At 35.3% G+C, this 20,883-nt stretch overlaps 1 protein-coding gene across 1 annotated transcript in view; it reads right to left on the reverse strand.

Moving 5' to 3' along the window:
* gypc (glycophorin C (Gerbich blood group)) overlaps window positions 1–17,939 on the reverse strand; it is a 26,634-nt gene extending 8,695 nt beyond the window's left edge. Inside the window, exons 1-2 of the mRNA XM_081367596.1 lie at window positions 17,681–17,939; window positions 13,153–13,308 (exon numbers count right to left, since the gene is read on the reverse strand). Coding sequence (XP_081223722.1) covers window positions 13,153–13,237 — 85 coding nt within the window. The 5' untranslated portion in view covers window positions 13,238–13,308; window positions 17,681–17,939. The remainder of the gene's footprint in view (window positions 1–13,152; window positions 13,309–17,680) is intronic.
* Between the last annotated feature and the right edge of the window lie 2,944 nt (window positions 17,940–20,883).

Consider the following 20,883-nt stretch of genomic DNA (forward strand, 5'->3'; position numbering starts at 1 on the left):
GACACAGGTGCACTTGAAAACTAGAAATCCATCTCATCCAGGCAATCAGTCGTTCTAATGTCTTCTAATGCACAATTATTCGGCAAATTGTATTTTTGAGGATTCATTTTATTATTGAATATCTACAGTGCTCTCAGTGAATCCAAAATATTAATAAACCTCAAACCTGAATATTTAAAAGTGAGGTTTTGGCTTTCTAATGAGAATATATATGTGTGCAGAATTATTGGGCAACTGTTAGTGTGCAGAGTTATTATGCAACTAAATGAAAAACAAAAATTTTCCCATCTCACTTGTTTATTTTCATCTGGTAAAGTGAGAATAATAAACAAACAACTCAAAATTTACTCATATTAAGAATGTTGCAATAATGAAAATATGATCCTCAACATGACGGGATGTAGACTCCAAACTGTATTTTGGAGCTCTCCAACTCTTCAAACAGAGTTGTTTGGAGTATGACCACACTGTAAAACCTGATGAGTTAGAGGACCGTTTGAGGAAACCGATTGCCTTCAATCATTTAAGTTTATAAACTCAAACAATTTAAGCATAAAAAAATATTTGATTTGTGTCCAATTAACTCAATAACTTATTGTTAAGATAACTTGGGAAAATAAAGTTAATAGTACTAATTCCATTCAGTTAATTTAACTTAAATCTATGAAGTACACAGTAAACCCGATTAAGTTGGCAGAACTCAAAACATTTAAGGCAATCAATTGCCTCAAATTTTCTACGTTCTGAAATTCAAAGTTTAAGTAAGCAGAACTAGCAGATTTTTATTTTGTACTTAAACAATTCAAGTTAAGAACAATTCAAATGTATGAGTACATTAATTCATACATTTAACTTAAAACTTTCATGTAATCTCAATGTGAACACTTTTATTAGTATAAACTTAGTTAGCTCTAAAAAGCTAATCTGCTAACATACTAATTTGCTAACATATTAGCAATAGTATGTTATACAGAAGCACTTGCTGTATGAGCGCAACAATATAGAGGGATTATTTGCTCTCAATTCAAGCTGCATGCACCACTTGTCACCATGATGGTAACTATCCAAAAGCCAACATTAACAGAAATTCTTCTAAATTAGCATAACAAAACATTGATCACTAATAAATCTCACACTTAACATTAATCTTACACAAAAAACAAACAAACATTATATTACATTTAATTTTAGAATTTACTCTCCCTTTCGAGTGCCATCGGCAAAGCATGCTGGGAAATGACCAGCCGTTTCAGTTAAACTTAAGTTCGTCTAAATTAAAATAAATAATTTCATAAAACTCAAAACAATGAAACAGTTCAGTTTACGTAAAATATATCAGTTCTGTGAACTTGAAAGAAAAAGAAAGTGCTAAATACTCATAAAAGTTAATTTGACTGAACTAATTCGTTTAATTTAAGTTTGTCCTACTCAAACCAATTAATTATTTTGAGCGTTAGGGTTTACAGCTATTGCAAAAAAGTATCGGAAAATTTCAGGGAATGCCATTTTTAAAGTCATGGAATTCAGAAGTCATGGAATATCACTCTGATAACTATAGCTATACAAAGTACTGTCAAATTTGCACTATCATTCCATACATTCAGAGTTTCATTACATATATTCACATTTAATTATATATATTAAGTTTCATTCTATATATTCAGTTTCATTACATATATTCACACTCTCATTCTATATATTCAAGTTTCATTACATATATTCAAACTCTCATTATATTAAGTTTAATTCCATTTATTCAGTTCCATTCAATATAGTTTCACTTGATATATTCACACTCTCATTCTATATATTCAAGTTTCATTCCATATATTCAAACTCTCATTCCATATATTCAAACTCTCATTCCATATATTCAAGTTTCATTCCATATACTCAAAAATTCATATTATAAATAAAGTAATTTCCTACAATATATATAATTTTTTAATCTAACATTAAAATTAGTGTTTGCAAGTGCAATATCAAATAACTATTGTTTTAAACAAAATATTTGCCAATGGTCAGACAAACAGGCAGTCCCAGTCAAAACCACTGGTTGAGCCAATGTTGCTTTGCTTGACTGGCAGGATGCAATGTTTTGTTATCATAAAGACAGTGTTTTCTGGGAAATCAACCTTGGTAGTAAAATTTAAGCCCAAATCCTGCTCTGTATCCTGAGCATTAAAAGCTAAGCATCTTCCTCTTAAATAGCCCATTGCCAATGAGGACATTGACAATAGATGATAACCTGAGGGAGCTGCAGAGCAGCCTCAGCTTATAATGAACCTCTAACAAACCATGCAAACGCTCAGTCCTAGTTAATCAACATATTTTAATTAGATACATTTTTCAATGGTGCAGCAGTCACAGTGAGCAAGAATAAGGCCACCGCATAGTCGAAAGTTTATGTAGTATCCTGTAAAAATGCCTAATGGTTTTCACACTGTTTTACATATTTTCTGTTCCTCAGAGAAGGTAAGAATGATAATTCATTCCCACAGTCCTAAGGCAGGGGTGTTCAAGGGAGCCCAAAGGAAATGTTTGGTGGTCCTTGTGAAAGTTTAAATAAATAAATATTTATCATGGTAAGGACAAAAACATTGGGAACTGTGATATATTATAATTATCCTGACATTAATATATAGCCAATGTGTACATGATACATAAAAAAAATATAATTGGGAAGGATCATTTGGGTGTCTATGGAATTATTATTATTATTATTATTATTATTATTATTTTTTTAAAGTTTGAAGGTTTAAAGTACAACTGACCTGCTGTCTTCACAGGAATATATTTTTATGTTTTAAGCTCAGAATGACTTGTAGTAACCATTTGTCAGACTTGGGATTGTAAAAAGGAAATATTGATCATAACATTATTTACTATGTCTGCAATGCACAGATCCACATCAAGAAAGGCTTCAAAACAGCCTTGAGTGAAAGCATGTTGTGAGCCCATCAATAAATCTCTCATTTACTGGTCAGAAGCTCTTCTCAGATTCTATACCACCTCTATACACTACCAAGGCGATTCAGACCTTTAAATCCTCCTCTTAAACAGGTTTTATGATAGTCATTTCTATCAGACTTGAGAGAACTAGCCACTGTATTTCTGCACTGTATTGCTGGTGATGTGATTGCTTTGCAAGATCATATAAGAAAATTGATTGAGGGGGCTTGTGTCAAGGCCAAAGCATGTACATCAGCATTCCCGTGATGAAGAATTGTAGAACCAGAAACCAGAAACTGACTTGTACTGTTTTGTACCTTTAAGGCGTGCTCACATTAGTGAAGTTTCATTGAAATTTCATTGGCAAAAAGGGTCCATTGTCTAATGTCAATAATGTAGTGATATGTGAAGCAAAGCTGACACAGAACTCGCTTTCAAACCAAGAAACGTTCTGTTAAATAATGCGACAAAATTCGCATAAGCAACTTGAACCTGTTGTGAAATCTGCATGGGGAAATCTTTAGGCTTCACGCAAAACTCCTGATTGCATAGATTCCAACTGAAATGACTGTAATTTTGGCAGCAAAAAATTCAGAGAACAACAGTAAATGCGACTGAACCTTTATACAGAAATATGCTTTAAACCAGGGTTCCTCAAACTCGGTCCTGGAGGGCCACTGTCCTGCAGAGTTTAGCTCCAACCCTGATAAAACACACCTAGCTGTGAGTTTCTAATGATCCTGAAGACATTGATTAGCTTGCTCAGGTGTGTTTGATCAGTGTTGGAGATAAACTCTGCAGGACAGCGGCCCTCCAGGACCGAGTTTGAATTTAAACCATTGCTGGATAGTCAGTTAACATGTTAAAAACACATACACACACGCACGCATGCACGCGCACACATACACACCTAGCATCCTTAAACAAGATATAGCCTAGGCCTAAGCAAAAGAAGCAACATTTTATTAGAGTTAAGTTTTCAGACAATATATATTGAATTAAAATGTTCTCGCCCTGTTGTAAGTCATATATCAAAAGCATTACTGTGAGATTTTTTTTTGTAAACAATATCTTACATCTTTGCTTCTCAATTAATTTATCATATTTAAAAAAATGTTTTTACATGTAATTTTTTTTCCCTTACCGTTTATTCCTGATAAATCTTGACATTTCTTTCATAAATTAGCAAACAACCCAATGTAAATTAAGAGAAAAAAAAATACTTATATTTAAAGTACTTCAAGTTATGTAGTAATTTTAAACCTGATGGCCATGTATATTACTTGAATAATTACATTTTTGGTTAGAAGTGAGTTATTCATTGAGTCGGTACGGTAGGCCAGAGCTGAACTCTTGGTAGACTAGCATAAGGAGGTTAATCACATCAAGCTATTGCATCAATTTACATCATGCAACACACATGCAACTCACTGAGCAGAGAAAGGGCAGACACCAGGACAGCACAGGTGCAAGCATATATTACACACTGGTCATTATAGCTGTAAATTCATAACCATACTGGGCTGAGATGGCGGAGACAGAATGAGGAAACCACATGCTAGTCTCTCTCAATTCCTAAAAGAAAAACGAGACAGGGAAGGAAACAGGAGTAATGGATGTGACTAATGGAGTGATATTTTAGCATGTCTTGGAGGAGGAGGGAGGGTGGGAAACATGCTGAAAGCTTGTGCTGTTACAATGAACAGAGGAGAGAGGAACAGCTTTCTGTTATTGAGCTTGGCAGTCTCATAAGGGAATGGAGGCTGTAGAAAATTTTATCCTGCCTCACCTCAACACAGCTCTGCTGACATTCTCATCTCTGTTGAGGATTATGTAACAGCAAACGGTATTACACAAATAAATATCACATTGATATTTTTGAACCTCTAACCCCACACCTAACCACTAAACACAACAATATCTTATATTTTATAACCAGTTCACAACAAGAACGTTAACTATAACGAGAACTATATTATCATTCATTCCAAACCAATGGACGATAACTCGTAACTTTGTTTATTATTAACACACACCAGTTATGTTGTCTGCCACTTTAGATGCTCAAGCTCTTTAAAGTCATGTAATTCTGATTGGCTCATAATGAGTGAAAAAAATCAATGGTTGTCAATGATTTTATCATTCATCAGCTGGAAAATTAGTTCTTAAAGTGATTCCAGCAAAACAGTTCCTCTGTGTTGTTATCAGTATAGTTCTAGTGTGGACTTACCTATTCTTATAGAATTAGAATGATTATTAAAACTTTATAGTTATAGTTATTATCAACCTTGGTGTGAATTGGCTTCAGTAAAGTTTGGCATCTGTTAGATTTTTGAAAGTTTTCATCATACTCCAGTCTTTAGTGTCACATGATCCTTCAGAAATCATTCTAATATGCTGATTTGCTTATTTCAACAGTTGTACTGCTTAATATTTTTGTGGAAACGGTGACACATTTTTTTTTCAGAATAAAATAAACAGCATTTATGAAGAAAAGTTTTGTACTATTAAAAATGTTTTACTGTCATTTTGATCCGTTTAATGCATAGAATGAAATTTCTTGCTGACCCCAAACTTTTGAACGCTAGTGTACCTCAACTAATTGGCTGAGGTCAAAAGAAAAGGCCACAATGAGTGAAAGAATACCTCAGAATTTAAAAAATGTAATAGCATTCTTTGTAGGAACAGCAACAGTGTTAACATACTGTGCTAATCCACCCACAACGGTTTGAATTTGGTGTTTATTGGTGTGCTAGTTTATGAAAGATTGTTGGATTGAAAGAGGATCCACCCCAACAGCTGTGCAACTTAAAACACGAGCAGCTTGCTCTTCCACACCATTCCATAGCCACACATCTCTCTTTACTTCTCTAACACCCTCACTTCCTCTCCAAAATCTCTGAAAGACCTTGTCTGTAAGTGGCCAATAACAGTAATTTACATCATACATTGACGGCTATAGATTTGAAATGGCAGTGTTTTATTTTTCTATTCTGGTCATAACAGGTTAGTTGGGTTTGTCAGCATCTAGAAACGTTTGACTCTTTAGACCCTTACGTAAGCTGGTGTGAACTGCCCTTGAGAAACCGTACGCACATCAGAGCGAATCCCACATATTCCTTTGAGCGGCGACACAATGAATCCGAATGGCCTCTGCTGCCTAGATGGCTTCATTCATCATCTGGATATGTCTCACAATGCCATGTGCCATAATCAAAGCTGCATAATTATTATTATGATATTCATTTCTATAGACGGCACTTGCCCTTAAGAAGGTCAGTCTATCATCTTTGGGACCAGGACATCTAATCTTTGCGAGCTGCGAAAGTGTGAGAAATAGATTGAGAATCGCAGAAAAATATGTAAGAGAAGGAAATTGCAAATGACCCCCAGGTCACTCGGCCACAGATACAGTTATTCAGTGGCCCAGAAATCAGATTGTGGTGCTGAGGGGGAGGACAAATCAAATTGAGAAAGAGGACCGGAGGCGACACAGTGCACGTCTATGAAGATAAGAGGAATGTGGAAATATCCACAGGGACCTAAACCTGCGTGTACAGAAAGGGTTTTAAAGTTTTCAGACTTTCCATTGCGAGTTTATAAGTATACAGACATGACATTAAACATACATTGCAGGTAAAGGATTAGCCCTGTTTCACACAGCAAGCATCCGCAGCGCGTATGTGAAGCAGCAGCATGACTGCAACAGCAGGCCCTGCCTGCATATACACTACTGCTTTTTTCAGATTGCTTTATGATACCTTCTTTTGAAAGTGCTTTTGGGCCTCTTCTCTGTAGTAGCAGTTATGTTAAAAGTTTTAATGAAAAACTGCTGTAAAAAACACACTGCCCTTGTCCATGCTCTGCTCCATCATCAGCACAGTCCGCTAATGTCTGTACACACTGTGCAGGCACATTTTTGTGCAGCGCATGTGCAAGTGATTTCAGTGCTCAAAAACAAAAGGTCCAATAGGTAGTGCACATGCACCGAACACATCTATCTGCTCATTTGAGCGCTAGACTGAGCGGAATGCGGAAAATGCTGAATTACACTGAATTAACTTTTTGTATGTAGACCTACAAATCTGCCATTTTCTGTGTACTTTCTGTGTAGCAAAACATAAATAAATGTAAATATCATTTTATTTTTAATTATACAAAAATGGCTCTTAGAAAAATAAATACAGTACATTAAATAAAAAGTAATACTGCTTTGCAGGAGCATTATGAAAGGTAAAGTTTCCCCAAAATCCTGTCATTTACTCACCCTCATGTTGCTCCGTCCAAACCCACCCCAAACTTTAAGAAGGTCAACATTATTATGGCGAGCAGGACGAGGCAGAGGCCTGTGAAAGAACGGCGCGAGGCCAGTGGCGTGATTGATAATGAGCGACACCTGCGTGACGCACCGGTCATGTATCTCTCACAGAGGAGCGGAAGAATAAAAGGAGGAGCGACGACAGTGAAGGACGAGAGAGTTCAGGCCTACGCTCATCAGTAATCACGCCACCGGCCTCGCGCTGTTCTCTCACGGCCCTCTGACTCGTCCTGCTCACAACAATTATAAATATGCAGCTGATGAGACCATAGGGTTAAAATTGCAATAAAATGGAAGTAGAGTCAGATCTTTTTTTCTGTTTTGTGAAAAATTAATAATAAGAAAAAAAATTAGGTTGGGGACTTGGCTATGGTGGCCCGGTAGTGCACAACACAACGATATTTAAAAAGCCACAACACAACGAAATCAAGCCACAAAACCACCACAACAGAGAGAAGAGAAGTGTTGTCAATGGAAACAAGCCACAACAAAGGTTGAAAGGTCAAAAAAGAGATGGTAAAAATTGGTTTCTTCAACAATCAAATTGGCTTGTCTGCTCATGACACCTGTATATCCTCCCAAAAAGCAAAAAGAAAGAACTCCTTGACAGTCTGTGACGTTTCCGTCAGTTTCAACACATCTTGACAAGTTTGTTGCCCATTAATGGACGAATACATGGGTACAATCTGTAACTAGAAACAGAAAATCTGTCAGCAGCTTTCTAACATCCTTCTGCCTTCTGTTGCTGCTGTGAGGTTCATCATGACCACAACACTGAGTTTAAGCTCACTTGTTATTGGGGCTAGTCATGAGATTCTGGTACACACACACACACACACACACACACACACACACACACAAACAGTCCCGTGGGAGCATTAGTTAAAGAGCTCTTCACTATTCCCCTCTCTGTGCTTTTCTGCAACTGATTTCCTCAAACAATCTGGTGTGTCTCTCATTTTGTCTCTTTCCTGCATGGCCCGAGGTTGCATTTGCCTGGGATTTGAGTCTGAAGTGGTAAACGCTCCTATCTCACCCAACCATATGTCACGCATCTCGCCTCGAAAGAATACCACTCCCTCTATCCTCTCTCTACACTCTCAGATTCCCTCATTCAAGCTGAGAGTCAGTGATTCTCTGAGAGAGAAAGCCTTTTCAATGAGTTTACTAATGGGCATGTGCTCTCATGAGCCAGTCAAGTGACTGCGGGTCCACTGAGGTTGATTATAGACAGCTGGTTGAGAACAGCGCCTGGTTTTGTCAGTAATAATATATAAGGCATCCGCTGTTGATTCTCCAACATTCTTCTGGAGGGACATATAAGGCTGTATGAATCACAAACAGGAAACTGCTAAATATTGCTGCAAAGACACAAACTGTTTTTCAGCTGTATTTCATATGTACATAACGCTGATCAGTGTGTATGCAATGCTCTTTCAACAGACTCATTATTTAGCTGATGACAGCAGCTTCATTAGCTAACTGCATTGCATCAGTGTTTTATTTAAAGAAAAGCTAAATATTGCAGCTGAACTCAAATTGTGCAGGTTTGTTAATCATGTTTCTCAAATGAAGCATATTTTTTGTAGTGGCCTTAGAGGCCCTTGTTTATTAAGATGCGTTTTGGTAGATTGGATCACAATTGGATATAACGCTAAATACAAATGTAAACAGGGTCTAAAACATTTTGAGCTTGTGCACTTTCGACCACTTACAGAGGTAGTCGAAACCACATTTGACCGGATTGGTTTCATAGTGTAGAGGCTCATGTGGTGAAACAGCCACAAAAGACCACCTACTCTCTGTCTATTGACTTCACGCCTGAACATTATGGGAAGCGTGCTAGCCGGACGGGATTTAAACTTTTGAAGATGAAAAACATAACAAGGAACGTTCTCTCACTATTAATGATATAACATGTTGTCTTGCGGCTGTCAGAGCAGAATTTTCATCACGTGAGCTTATTTTGTCCATTAGATCAAAAGATCTGAAAAAAACAACAACATATATTTACCCGCCTATAGATCGGTGGTCGAAAGTGGACAAAAGAAACGGATTAAAAACCCAGGTGTAAATGGGAATGTGTCTCCCTCGTCTTCTTGTGATCCAATTGACCAAAACTCATCTTATATTATATTAATACCAGGTGTAAACAGGGCAAGAGATAAAAAAAAAATTATGTAAACAAGATGAACGTATTCTGGCCTGTCGCTGTCATTCAGGTCATTGAATTTTAGGTCACAATTATCAGTATTTTTGCTCAGACAAGAGCATATATTCTAACTGTTGATGCAGAGTCAGTAGAAACAGAATAAAATGTAAAGATCATTTGAAAAACAAACAAATTTAAGAAAAAGAAAAAAATGGTGTCATTTTTAAACCATTGCAAACAAAGATGTCATCAACCATAACAATTTACTTATGTTCCAAAATCAATCAACAGCTAAAATTCTTCTTATTAAAATAATATAATAAAATATTTTTGACTTAATATTATTATTATTATTTAAAAAAAATTGTAAACCATAACCATCCTGGCACCAACTGAAAAAACAGTCCATCACTGGTTTAGTAACCTCTGCTGGTCCATTAGAGCCACAAACACAGATGTGCAGACTGTCCTTCATTTAACAATTCCCAATAAAAAACAATGTCAAGATAAGGTGTCAATGCAAGGTGAATGCACATGCTGTTGTACTGAGGTGAAATAAAGACCAACAAACGTTTTCATTGCTATTTTTTCCATCACATTCTGGGGGATTTGGATGTGAGGGTTTTCAGAACAGAAGATAAATCAACATTTTGGCTTGCTGTTTTGTTCCTCTGAGGAACACATACACACACTCACTCAGCGTTTGTCCTGTAGCTGGAAAACATCTACAACCCCTCTGGTTCCAACTTCGTTTCATCCTCCTCCAAAAACAAAGCAAAGTCTTGTCCTATTTCCCTTATTTATTCTCTCTCTTCTCTCGGCTTAGCTTCTTTCCTCAGATGTTTCGATCTACAGTATCTTCGTCCCTGTTTGATGATTTAATTATCTCTCTTTCAAAATAAAATAAAAAATAAAACAAACATAAAACCTTAAAATGTCACATCAAGAAGTCATCAATTAGCACTTCTCCGTCTTCAGGGACACAGAGAGCCAGCTTATGCCGCATTGTCAACACACAAGAGTTGATGGCCTGCTGGGTTCTTTGAAAATGTATTCAAATTCCAAAGCCTCTGATCTAAAATATAATCGTGTAACATGTCTGATCTGTGGCAAGACTTAATCACAATGCTTTTAGAATGACAAAAAAAGCTAAACAGAAAAGCATATAGAGTAATAAGATGGGGATGATGACAAACAGCATTGTCATTATTTTGAACACAAACATTTATCTTGAGACTCATGAAACCCTTTTCCAATAGTCACTTGTATGTTTGTTTTTTAGTTACTTTTTGGAGTACAATAAAAAGTCAGTATTTCTTCTTTTTTGAATTCTTTTGAGTGTCAGTTTTCATTTTTTTTAACAGTCTGCACATAAACATCAAATGATCAAATCAAATGAAAGAAAGATGCGGAGTGAAGTGCTAAGACATCTATGAGGTTCAGTTTTTAATAGTTTCAATATGAAATATCAATTAAAATATCACAAATACCGAGCACTTCAAGAAACATCAGAATAAATGAATAATCAATGTTAGAAACGCCATCTTAAAAATGTATAAAGATCAATGGTGTAATGAATGTCAGGAAATGTCAGCCCTAAACCTTGTTGCCTTGTTGAAACTTTAAAAAAATGATCCCATAAGTACATGGATTTTTAACATATTTTAATCTGTTTTGATGGGTATTTTGATCTTTCTAACAATATTAAAATACTAGAAACATTTCAATCAGTTTATTTCCACACTTCAGGGAATAAACAGGCATAATTACTTACTATATATATATATTCTATATACTTACTATACTTACTATATACAATATATATATTCTCCACACCCATAGGAGTTTGAAGTAAAAAAAAAAAAAATATATATATATATATATATATATATATATATATAAATAAATAAATAAATAAATAAATAAATAAATATTATGTGAATAATGTTCAAAACAGGGTTGGACAAAATTTAAATAGCCTCCCTTTTAATGAATGGGAATTTGAATGTAATATTCTCCACACCCATAGGAGTTTGAAGTAAAAAAAAAAAAAAAAAAATATATATATATATATATATATATATATATATATATATATATATATATATATATATATATTTTTTTTTTTTTTTACTTCAAACTCCTATGGGTGTGGAGAATGTAATTCAATTTCCACCCCATTCATTAAAAGGGAGGCTATTTAAATTTTGTCCAACCCTGTTTTGAACATTATTCACATTGATCATGATATATAATTGTCTTTTTCAATTCCTCTTTGCATGTTTGTCCTCATTTCATTGCAGCATCAAGTATTACTAGTATTACTCAATAAAATGCCTTATGTACAGTAATTAGCCTCATTATAGATTGCACCTCATTCAAAAAACTTGTCAGGTCATAATATTAGTCTGCTGCAACCCCAACTACTTTGGAAATTTCATCAAGCAAACGGTAGCACTATTTTTTTGGGTGTGTTTTCACCATTTCCTGATTTGCATAATTCCCTCAGGTGCTAAAACAATGTAAACAGCATGTGTAAATAAGGGACACTATCAGTTGGCACAATTCATTCATGGTGAATTATCCCTAAAGTGTACTAATACTGATTTCTGTTGATTATTAAGAGCCTTGCTGTATTTTGACTCTCATGTGCTTGTTATGCTGTCGGCTATGTTTTCACAGCTGGTTGTTTCTGATCTAGTAAACATATTCCATATCTCACATTTAGAGCTGGCACACCCATCACCCACTGTCAAACAGTTCTCTGGTGTGCCAGTTGTTAGAAACAGTTTTGGGAGCAACCATAAGTCAACAACTTGGTTTGATGTTTCAGTTGTTCCACATTACTTTCTTTTGATACAGCACATACTATTTATATTCAGATATTGTACAAGATGGGCAGAAATACATCAAATATGTAGTCTTTATTAATATACCATTCAAAAGTTTGGGATCAGTAAGATAAAAAAAAAAAATAGATATGTTTTTGTTCAGAAAGGACATATCAAATTGACCAAAATTGGCAGTTAAGACAATGTTTTAAAAGATTTCTATTGCAAAAAATTTTCTTTGGAATGTTCTAACTTCTATTCATAAAAGAATCCTGAATAAATGTATCACATTAACCACAAAAGTATTAAGTAACACAACTGTTTTCGACAATTATAATTAGAGATGTTTCTTGAGCAGAAAATAATCATATAAGAATGATTTCTGAAGGATCATGTGACCGAACACTGGAATAATGATGCCGAAAATGTAGCTTTACCATCACAGAAATAAATAACACTTTAAAAAATATACAAATATAAAACAGCTATTTTAAATTGCAATAATATTTCACAATATTACTGTATTTACTGCATTTTGATCAAATAAATGCAGCCTCCGTGAGCATAAGAGACTTCTTTAAAAAATATTTTAAAAATCATACCAATCCAAAACTTTTGAACACTCACACACGCACACACAAATATATAGTAATGTACACTACAATCATATATTGTACCTTACATACAAAAATATGACTGCACACACATTTCATTGCCAACATACACATACCACAAGACCTCATTTCAGTTCCACATGGTGTGTGAAATTCAGAGCAGTTTGCTGTTCTAAATGCCACCAGTCCACATCCAAACACACCCACTTGATAACGCTGCACTCTGTTGTCACAGATCGTGCTGACACTCATTCAGTATAGTGCACAAAACTACAGAATACTTACGAACAGGTATGGATGATGTGTCAAAGTTGCTTTCAGCAGAGGTTGTGGTAAGTGCTTGTGCTGTGGAGTTGGCCATTACAGACATGTGAAGGAATATTTGGCAGTGAGATTGAGGGGGACAGCTGTGGGAGAGTGTTCTCAGGGATGATGAGATGCCTGTAGAAAGAGAGAGAGGGCAATTGCTTCACTCCAGTGTGCTCTCAGGGAAACAGTGAGGAAATAGCTGGAGAGTTTCTGCTTTCTGGTCTGAGATAAAGCACACATAAAAGATTACATCATCCAAATCCCTATGTGAATAGTGAATAATATTTGCACTTGGTTTTGTAATGTTAACATAAGCCACACTTTATTTACATAAGCCACACTGCATGTTTACGTTTTCATTAAGACATTATTTTGCATGTTTATTATGTTTTCCTTGTGGTCTCATAACCACAATGTAGGCCAAATGGTCAAATGTTGCCATAATGCAAACAAAACCTGACCCCCAGGTTTTTGCTATTAGACCATATAAAGATAATGTGATCCATTGGCAGCAAGCTGGCACATCTCCATCCAGCATTGCACATGTCGATCTGAGGCTTGTGTGGATTTTATGAATCTATGTTGTGAAGTTCCTTCACATTTCTGTAAAAAAGCAACAGAAGGTTAAAGCTTGAATGATGACTTCCTGGCTTTCGACCAGGTCAGTGGAGCATATTAAAAATAATTCAAAGTGGGAATAATGTAAAAATGACTATTATTTTATATGTACATCATTGTAAATCAATAATAATGTGATAGCCAAGCAACATACTCAGAATTTGTCCTGCACTTAATCCTCCAAGTTAGTGCACAGACATTAGGAGTAGTGGTATTGAGAATCAAACCCACGACCTTCAGGTTACAAGTTTGACTCTCTAACCATTAGGCCACAACTGGCCCACATTAATCTGTTAATCTGTGCTTAATTTTAAGTGGATGCAGGAAACTCCCAGTTTGCTGATTGAGTCCAGCTGTCAGATGTGCAGTCAACTTTTCTAACGCTTATGAGTTTTAAGTGAGTGCGCTAGCTCTACACTATAAGGTCCTGGCAACTTGATCCTGGTGCCATTGTAGTCACAATACATATTGCATTGCACATTATAACGCTGAAAGGTATGGAGTCAGTAAGATTTAAAGGAAAAAAAATCATACTATTGTATTCAGCAAAGAAGCATTATATTGACAGTAAAAACATTTATAATGTTACAAAAGTTGTTTTGTTTCAAAGAAATGCTGTTCTTTTGAATTTTTGGTAACACTTTATTTTACAGTGTCCTTGTTACATATGCTACATGTACTTACCATTAGTAATAACAGTAAATTATGCATAATTACATGCAACTAACCCTCAACCAAATCCTAATCCTACCCTAACCCTATAGAAAGTACATGTTGTCAATTAATATTACTCAGGTAATGTATAATTACATTGTAACAATGACACCTTAAAATAAAGTGCAACTGGACTTTTTATTCATCAAAATATATACAGACATTTTTTTACAGTGTCCACAAAAATATTAGAGCAGCACTGTTTTTAACATTAATAATAATAAATGTTTCTTGACCACCAATTTGGAATGATTTCTGAAGGATCATGTGACTGTTATTTTCCTGTTTATTACTGTGAGGCTGCTTTGAAACAACCTGTTGTATAAAGTGCTATTTTAATAAAAGTGACTTGACTTGACAAAATTCAGCTTTGTAATCACAGGAATAAATTAATGCAGCCATGGTGAGCATAGGAGACTTCTTTCGAAAACATAAAAAAATCTTACAGACCCCAAATTGCTGATACCCAGCTGTCAGCCCTAACATACAGTAAATGTTTAGGTTCTGTCAACTGTAGATCTGATATGTTGTAAACATTATAGTGCTTTGTGGCACACTCTATGGCTCTTAATTGTCATTTGTTGACCCTTCTGGCTGTTAATAAACAAAGGAAAAGGCCTTTAAAAGAACACTTCACCATTTTTTTTAAATAGGGCTTATTCACTGTCTTTCCTACATTTAAATAGGTGGGCAAACTCATTTTTGTCTCAGTGCATGCATTGTTTTAGTTTGGAAGCGCCACCGCTAGCTTAGCTTAGCATAATGAATGGAATCCTTTGTTGCCAGCTAGCATGTCGTGAGTAAAAGTGATAAAAAAACAACAACAACAAAAAAAAAAACGAATTACTTCTTGTGGCCTGCGTATTCACAACGAGTACAAATAGCAATGCAGATTAAGAGGCGATTTCCTAGGCAGATATTGACTTGGGACTATATTGGGGTGAAGCACAGGCGAAGCACTGCTACTTGGGCGCAGAGATATCACACTCACCACCAGTTCGTGTTGACTATCATCCTCACGTCCTCGGGCTGTTGAACGATCGCAACCTCCTTCCCCTGTCGTTCTATTTCCAAAGTACGCAGCTCCTCTTCTGAAAACTCTGGTTCATAGAGGTATGGTTCTGGATCTTGACTGTCTGAGAAGTCACCCTCTTCGTCTCTCACAAAATCCACCATGTTCATCGCCATTCACAATGTCTACTGTAGGAAAAATAGTCACTATTCACGCTGGTATGTTGACGGACGTTGGGGGATTTCAGATGTTGCGTGATATCTCTGCGCCCAAGTAGCAGTGCTTCGCCTGTGCTTCCCCCTAATATAGTCCCATGTCAATATCTGCCTAGGAAATCGCCTAGTCTTAATCTGCATTGCTATTTGTACTCGTTGTGAATACGCAGGCCACAAGAAGTAATTCGTTTTTTTTTTATTTTATTTTTTTTATTACTTTAACTCAGGACATGCTAGCTGGCAACAAAGGATTCCATTCATTATGCTAAGCTAAGCTATCGGCGGCGCTGCCAAACTAAAACAATGCATGCAGTGAGACAAAAATGCGTTTGCCCACCTATCTAAATGTAGGAAAGACAGTGAATAAGCCCTATTCCAAAAAACGGTGGAGTGTTCCTTTAAAAACTCTGGACCTTATCGCCCACAGTGAAACAAAAGAAACCCACACAGTATTTCCTTCTCTCTCCACACAGTGTCCACACCCAGTCCTTCCTTCCTGAAATCAAGCAATTGACCTCTATTTGAAAATATCTAATGTATCGTACACTGACGTTCTTCTGTTTTTAGTTTGTAATATTTGCAGGATAAGAAACTTTGAGCTGTTTTAAAAGATGGACTTGACAATGCTACAAATTTATAACTTTGTTTGACTCCATGAAGTTGTGTCAATGTTAATGCCTGCGGCTGAATTAAGAGCTCTCATAAATGTTATAGATGATAATGGGAAACAAGTTCTCACTTTCGCTCTCTAATTTAAGATCACTTTTTTTTTTTACCTTCCTTCATCAGTGCTAGAATAAAGCAATTAGCTCTTCATTATTTAAAGATAGCAGTGTTAATGTCAGCTGTGTTTAATTATAAGCTTTATGTACAAGCACAACTGGCTTTTACTATTTACACCTGCATGAAAAGCAATTAAAAAATGTTTTCAATGTTAGTATCTACTGTAATTATATATATATATACTGTATATTGATAGATTCAAATAAAAAATGTTTCTTGTGATCTTAAAACCCTAACTTGGTTGACATGACCACAGTATGCAGAATCTAAGCAAAAGGTGGCAACTTTGAAAAAGTTAACATATAAGTTTTGATTTTGAGTAATAATAAAGATTGGGTCATTTTATACAAAATTACATACAGAAAAAAAATAAAAAGGCAATCATTCACTATTTCATCCTCATGTTGTTTAAACCCTGTATAACTTTTTTCTTCTTCTGTGAAACATAAAATGGGATACCTTGATACATGTGTTTTGCCCATGCAATAGGTCAGTGGGGTTTAATGTTGTGTTTTGAGTTTTAAAATTGTGTTTCATAAAAGAAAGTCATACATATTTAGATCGATGAATGAATTTTGATGAATAATGACGTAATTTTTATTTCGATATGAAATGAACTACCCTATAAGACAAACATAATTCAAAGAGTTGATTGTCAAAGGGTCAAAAAAAAAAAAAAAAAAAAAAAAGAGATCTAGAGATATTATTCTCTGTGTGTTTGGAGTATAATGGAATACGCCTGCAGCTTAAATTAGCAGGGCAGATGTCCTCACAACTGTTTGTGGTTATTTGCTGACCTGGCATGTTTCATCTCTGTCACTCAACACCTTTAAACAACCACAACCCTTTCAAGGACCAGACATGAAAGACCAGATATGAAAGATATATATATATATATATATATATATATATATATATATATATATATATATATATATATATATATATATATATATATATATATATATATATATATATATATATATATATATATATATATATATAAAGCTGGGCAGATGTATATAGCCTAGTAGAACAACTTTTGGACAGTATACTTGCCACCATCTAAAAAAAAGAAGTATTTACTCATTTAACACTTCACAACTTAATTTACAACTTACCACACATTAAATCTTACATTTAAATCTGCAAAGCAACTCACCAAATTTTCCTTAACAGTTCTGCAACAAGTTCTCCCACAGCCTGCAAGCTTGAAAACCCTTTAGGAACAGAAATACTTCCTCGACTCAGGCTGAGTTGTTCTTTCACTTTCTAACAGGATGGGAATAATATTATGAATCATAGCAGTGGTCTTTTTTTTAGACCTGTTTGGTTTAAATGTATAGCACGTGAACTTCCCCTTTCAGCCCTCTCCACCCTTAACATACTGCTTTACTAATGGTTTCTTGTGTTCGATCAATGGCTGGGCAGGCTCCTCCTCCAAAATAAGGCACAACTGAACAGACTCCTCCTCAGGAATAACACACAGCTGTTGTCAGACTGAGCTCAGGGAAGGGGGAGACGGTTTGGCTGTGAGGAGGGAAAACAGAGGCAATAGTTATACAACAGTTCAGATTAAGTTTATGGTGAAATCCTGCATTTTTCGAGAAGGGTTTGTCTGCATCACTCAGTACTACAAACCAAGCTCTCTCAAGTTGCGCCTAATGCCTCCTGCGAAGAAACAAGCATGGATGTCATTGCCTGAAGCAATCTTTTCAAGTACATTTACTTTTATATGTTTTATGTATGAAATGTTTGTAAAGCTAAGTTATATTGCTTTAGAACTAAGCCATCACTACCCTCACTAAGTGGTGATAGTGAAGGTAAAAAAAGCAAGAAAGTGAAGTAGAGGAAAAGAGGGCAAGCTGCATCGAAATCACATTCTTTCTTGAGTAGGTTCTTATTTTTAATAAGTAATTACTTCATGACTGCTAAAAAAGCATGTTCTATATGAGTGTGTGTGGTATGAATGTAATCTGGACTACATCCGCCATGCTTTCATTATCATGTGACCTGCGTCAATTGTGTCACTTCACGCCCTCATGGGATAGTAAAGTGTTCATCAAATGCACACTCCAGAGTCTCGCCTGACGTATGAGGTCATCCAGGTACTTTTTACCTGCTCTTTTATGAGTGCTGTGAATTTGAACATACTACTTTTGTCACATTCTTTTTTTCCGCCTATGCTATTTCGGATGCAGTCGATAGGAGGTCTAACTTCAAGTAGGGCGTGGTTTGTAGTACTGCAGACGTTTTTATTATTTTGTTATTGATATTATTATTTGGGACTATTATGCACAATGGGACTATTTATGTACAATAAAATGAATAATGATTCAGATATATCAATATTTGCTGAGAAAAGCCCATATATTAAGATAATTTGATAATAAATATATTTTTTAAATAATTTATTTTTGTGTGCAATTGTTATTGTTATTTTCTCAGTAATAATAATATTCATAATCCTCTTGTAGGTATGCACAAATATATTGTAATGTTCAACACTGATGCTGGTTGCATGCCCTTTCAAAATGTACACCTTTGTACCGCATTTACCCCTAAAGGGAAGCTTATTAGTCCCAAAGTGTACTTATATGGTACATGCTACCTTTTGAAAGGGTACTGCTCCAGTGACAGTTATTGTATCTATTGTATCTTAGAATGTAGAGCACCCGTAGTTTTGGCTGTCCAGTTATTTATTGTATCAGCTAAGACAGGAAAAGCAAAAGCAGTGGATGAAGGACTAGAATAAATTCATGAAAACATCCAGTCACACCTGCAGCTCTTCTTCACACCGGCCAACTGCAATCTCACACCTAGAAAAATAAGCAATTCACCAGATAGTCACTGATAATCACATGCCTTGAAACACAGATAAACTGTAATTCGCTTCTTGCAAGAGAATCAGCAAGATTCATTTCTCTCTTCTTAAGAGATTTGGAGATTGAAGAATATGAAGTGCATAAATGCATTTACACAGCAAGAAGAAAATATAGTTGACAGTAATCTACTGATTCCAAATCTTATTTATATTAAATAATAATATTTATATTCATTTAAACTAAATGCTTAATAATAATTGTTAAACTAAAATTGCTTAGGGGTATACTAATTATATGAATAATATAAAATAATTATAATCAGTCATCATTGCTATAGCCAGACAATTTTGTCTTTAAAAATCTGTTACTATTAATCTGTTACTAGTGACCTTTAATTTGGAGCAAGTTAAACTGGGGGAGTGACTTTATTGCATCAGACATGTGTCACTTTGCTCACAGCTGATTGGTCCAATTTCGGTTTGACATCTCTTACATAGAACATAACCTGGCCCGGAGCAAGTTAGCCGTGAAGCATAATTTATGATGATGAACACAGCTAAAAGCTGAGTCATCCACTTTCATGTGCTTAAAACCCAGGGTTGGTTCCAACTAAACTGAAACATAGGCACCTTTAACCGACTTCATGGTATAGGCCCCTGCTCCGGGGCAGGATATGTTCTGAGCATATACATCAGACTCTAACTTCAATGTACTTTGAATGAAGCCATTCAACTTAAATGCGATTATTTCAGCTAGTTAAGCACAGTGTGACTATTCATAATAAGGGCTTTAATTATTCATCAGATTGCAACACATATGACATGCTAAGCAGCAGTATGTTTAATTACATATTATGAAATTAAGTATACAATATCCTAAAAAACTGTGTGATCAGTATAAATAGGCTATTTATAAACAAATTAATTGCATTTCTGTTTTCAATTAATTTCACTTCTTGAGGAGTGCCCAAGAGTCTCAGTGTCATTTCGATTGACTGTGATATTGTGATATGAATTCAACTCAGTTATGTCAGAGTAGACAGGGATTTTAATTGCTGTCTTTTTCCTCCCTAAAAAATGAGGGGTGACTTGTGACTGCTGGATAGCACATATGCTGTGCAAACTGTTTTTCCATTTCTGCTTTGCATGGACCAGATGCTGTCCCATTCTGTCCCTGAAATCCATCAATGAATGGACAACATTATTTTCTTCTGCATACAGTGCTGTCTTGAGGAGTGTCATATCTATTTAAAGACTTCTTAATTAGCACAGCAAATCGAACAGAATAAATTAGACTGACTTAGAGAACTGAGACTTCCTGACACAAACTATATATATACCCCTTTAAAGATTCATCACCTAATAAAGAAGGGGAAAAAGGGAATATTCTGCCACCATTTACTCACCATCACGTCATTCCAAAATTTTTATTCATTTTCTTGCTTGGAACACAAACTGAGATATTTAACCAACTGAGGCCTATTGGAAAACGTGTCTTTGGCAACATTTCTGCAAAATGATATTGTGTTGCTTGCATGTTT

The sequence above is a fragment of the Scardinius erythrophthalmus genome (assembly GCF_964197995.2).
Source record: "Scardinius erythrophthalmus genome assembly, chromosome: 6".
Lineage (NCBI taxonomy): Eukaryota > Metazoa > Chordata > Actinopteri > Cypriniformes > Leuciscidae > Scardinius > Scardinius erythrophthalmus.